Source organism: Drosophila kikkawai, chromosome 3L (assembly GCF_030179895.1).
Source record: "Drosophila kikkawai strain 14028-0561.14 chromosome 3L, DkikHiC1v2, whole genome shotgun sequence".
NCBI classification, from domain to species: domain Eukaryota; kingdom Metazoa; phylum Arthropoda; class Insecta; order Diptera; family Drosophilidae; genus Drosophila; species Drosophila kikkawai.
In genome coordinates this window covers 30,072,214-30,075,256 of record NC_091730.1, presented here as the reverse complement: position 1 = coordinate 30,075,256, position 3,043 = coordinate 30,072,214, and the positions used below count along the sequence as shown (strand labels likewise).

The following is a 3,043-nucleotide window of genomic DNA, read 5'->3' as shown; positions in this document are numbered from 1 at the left end:
TAGCATTCTCGCGGCAGCCAGGCAATTCCGAGGAAATACTGGATCGGCTCGACGAGCTGGAGCGCCGGTTCGGGAACGCACCCACCGGCGACGTCAAGTCACCTATACCGCTAGATCCGTCTCTCATCTCGCCGGAACCGACCACGTCGGCATCGCTGGTGCCACCCTCGCTTTTTCTGCCGCGTAGCACGTCACCCGCTACAGGGCGACGCCCGAAGGCGGAGGAGCCTGCGCGATCTGCGCATTCCCCTAGTGAAGCCGGCTTGAGAGCAATCCTGATCGACAGGATGACCAAGTGGGGTCTTTCCTTTGATGGAACAACGGATCCACTTGGATTCATAGAGCACATCGAGGAGCGTGCCGATACCTGCCGGATCGACCGGAGATATCTGGCTCAAGCCCTGGTGGTGTTGCTGACCGGCCGAGCCGAAAGTTGGTTCCGCACGAGCGGACTCCAGCAAGCCAGCTGGACCGAGGTCCGCCGAGAGTTCCTTGACTTCTTCTTGCCACCGCGATACTATCAGCGGCTGGAGGATGAGATAAGGATGCACAGAAGCCCAACGGGCCATTTAAGGAATACCTTATCGACATCCGTTTGCAGATGCGCTGGGCCGGATTCTCCTCGGACAAGGAACTGGAGAGGATCTATGAAAATATGCTGCCAGAGTATCAACTCTACACCCGGAGGCGGGATTTCCGTACGCTGACCGAGCTAACGCATCTCGTGACCAACTACGAGGAGACGCGCAGCCGAGGCGGAAGAACGCTCGAGAACCGGATCCCGACTCAACGCCAGGCCACAGGAGCCAGCTACGCAGCAGACGGAGACAGGATGCCCACTCGACGAGCTCAACAGGCGCCCTCTTCAGGCAACGCCCTCAACGGTTCCCTTAGCCGGAACGCTTGCACCAGCCAGAGCGCGGTGGCACCACGACCAGAAGCCGTAAACGTTCGCGACGCCTGCCGGAACTGTGGCCAATCCGGGCACTTCGAAGCCGAATGCAGGAATCCACGGATCCTATTCTGTTGGGATTGCGGTCAACGAGGACGCAGGACGATTGACTGTTGCCGACAGCCACCGTCGGGAAACGGACAAGGGCCTCGTGTGACCGGGAATCTCCCGAGGAACCCTCCGTATCCCCGAAGCCAATAGGAGACACTCTCCATCAGTACCAGGGACGCATCCGCGCTACCATCCACATGGAGGGGCAGCGGTTCACAGCTACCCTGGAGACCGGAGCCACCCATAGCTTCATTAGCGAAGGGCTGGCTCAAATGCTGGACAACGGAAGGAACACACGGGACATCCGTACCCAGGTAAAACTCGCCGCGAGCTGACCAGAGCTCTGGCGGCAAATATTTACCTCGGGAGTGAACGGACGCCCACCATTCTCCTCGTGATGTCGGACGCACTGGACGACATACTCCTGGGAATGGACTTCCTCTGTGGAATCGGAGCAACCCTGCTATGGGGCGGGCAGACCCTCCGACTGCGACCGAACGACCAGCGAAGACCAACAACAGAGCCACGCTCTGACCAGCGAAGACCAACAACAGAGCCACGCTCTGACCAGCGGAGACCAACGACAGAGCCACGCTCTGACCAGCGAAGGGAGCCACGCTCCAACCCACGGGACCAGCCCGCAGAGCCACGCTCTGACCAGCGAAGGGAGCCACGCTCCAACCACGAAGAGCCAACAACGGCACATCACTCAGAGCCACGCTCTGATCAGCAAAGCACACCGACGGAGTCACACTCCCGCCACGAAGAGTCATCCCCGGCACATCACTCAGAGCCACGCTCTGAGCAACGAAGCACATCGACGGAGTCACACTCCCACCACGAAGAGCCATCCCCGGCACATCACTCAGAGCCACGCTCTGCCCAGCGAAGCACATCGACGGAGTCACACTCCAACCCCGACGAAGAGCCACCAATGGCCCACCATGCAGAGCCACGCTCTGATCAGCGAAGGACGACAACGGAGTCACACTCCACCCACGCCAAAAAGCCATAGACGACAGCCCAAGGAGAGCCACGCTCTACCCATCGAGGGCAGCCAAGGGAGCCATGCTCCGATCCCGAAGACCAGCCAAGCACCTCACCTCGAGCACAGTTTCGGGGCACAGCATCACCAGCGACGGAGAACCAGCCGCCCTGTTGGAGACAGGCTTTGCCCGTGGCAGATGCCACAGCCGCGCAACGGAACCCTTTCCGTACCTCCACAAAACGTGTCCGCTTCCAGGATCACGTCGAGGAAACGCCGGAGCCAAGCCCGCCCCTATGCGGAACCGTCAATTCGGTGAGTCATCCCACAGAGGATCAGGTCTCTTTCCAGACAGAGGAACCCGAAACGCCGGATTACCCCGAGCCTTGGGTGAAGGAGTTCCTGGACCAGGAACTGGCCAAATTTGATACTCTCTCAGGGGTATCACACATCGCAGAGCATCGCATCTTCATGCGCACCGACCGACCCCTTAAACAGCGATACTTTCCAAGGAACCCGGCCATGAGGGCCGTCATTGACAAGAAGATCAATGAACTCCTCCGAGACGGACGCATTGAACCATCGAAAAGCCCGCACAGCGCGCCCATAGTAATCGCGGCCAAAAAGAATGGGGAAGTCCGCATGTGCGTGGACTACCGCCAGCTCAATGAGAACTCCGTGCCGGACGCGTATCCGCTTCCGAGAATCCATCAGATCTTGGAGCGACTCCGGAACGCGAAATTCATCTCGACGTTGGATCTCAAAAATGGGTATTGGCAAATCCCAGTGGCCCCGGACAGTCGGGAGTGCACGGCGTTTACCGTTCCCGGAAGAGGGTTGTTTCATTGGAGAGTCATGCCTTTCGGACTCCACTCCGCCCCCGCCACGTTCCAACGCGCCTTCGACATGGTCATCGGTCCGGATATGGAACCCCATGCGTTTGCATATCTGGATGACATCATTGTCATCGGTTCCACACTGGAGGAGCATGTCGCCAATCTGGGAGAAGTCTTCAGGCGCCTCCGCTGCGCAAACCTGCGCCTCAACAGAGGGAA

General features: G+C 59.3%; 1 protein-coding gene across 1 annotated transcript; it reads left to right on the top strand.

Moving 5' to 3' along the window:
- The first annotated feature begins 1,400 nt into the window (after positions 1-1,400).
- On the top strand, positions 1,401-2,018 carry LOC138928425 (variant surface antigen E-like). Its single transcript, XM_070285497.1, has one exon. It carries the CDS (start codon positions 1,401-1,403, stop codon positions 2,016-2,018), a length of 618 nt encoding a protein of 205 aa, XP_070141598.1.
- Positions 2,019-3,043: the final 1,025 nt, after the last annotated feature.

Bases quoted from the DNA above. Each gene is read 5' to 3' on its own strand.
- LOC138928425 (XM_070285497.1), top strand. From the start codon at position 1,401: ATGTCGGACGCACTGGACGACATACTCCTGGGAATGGACTTCCTCTGT.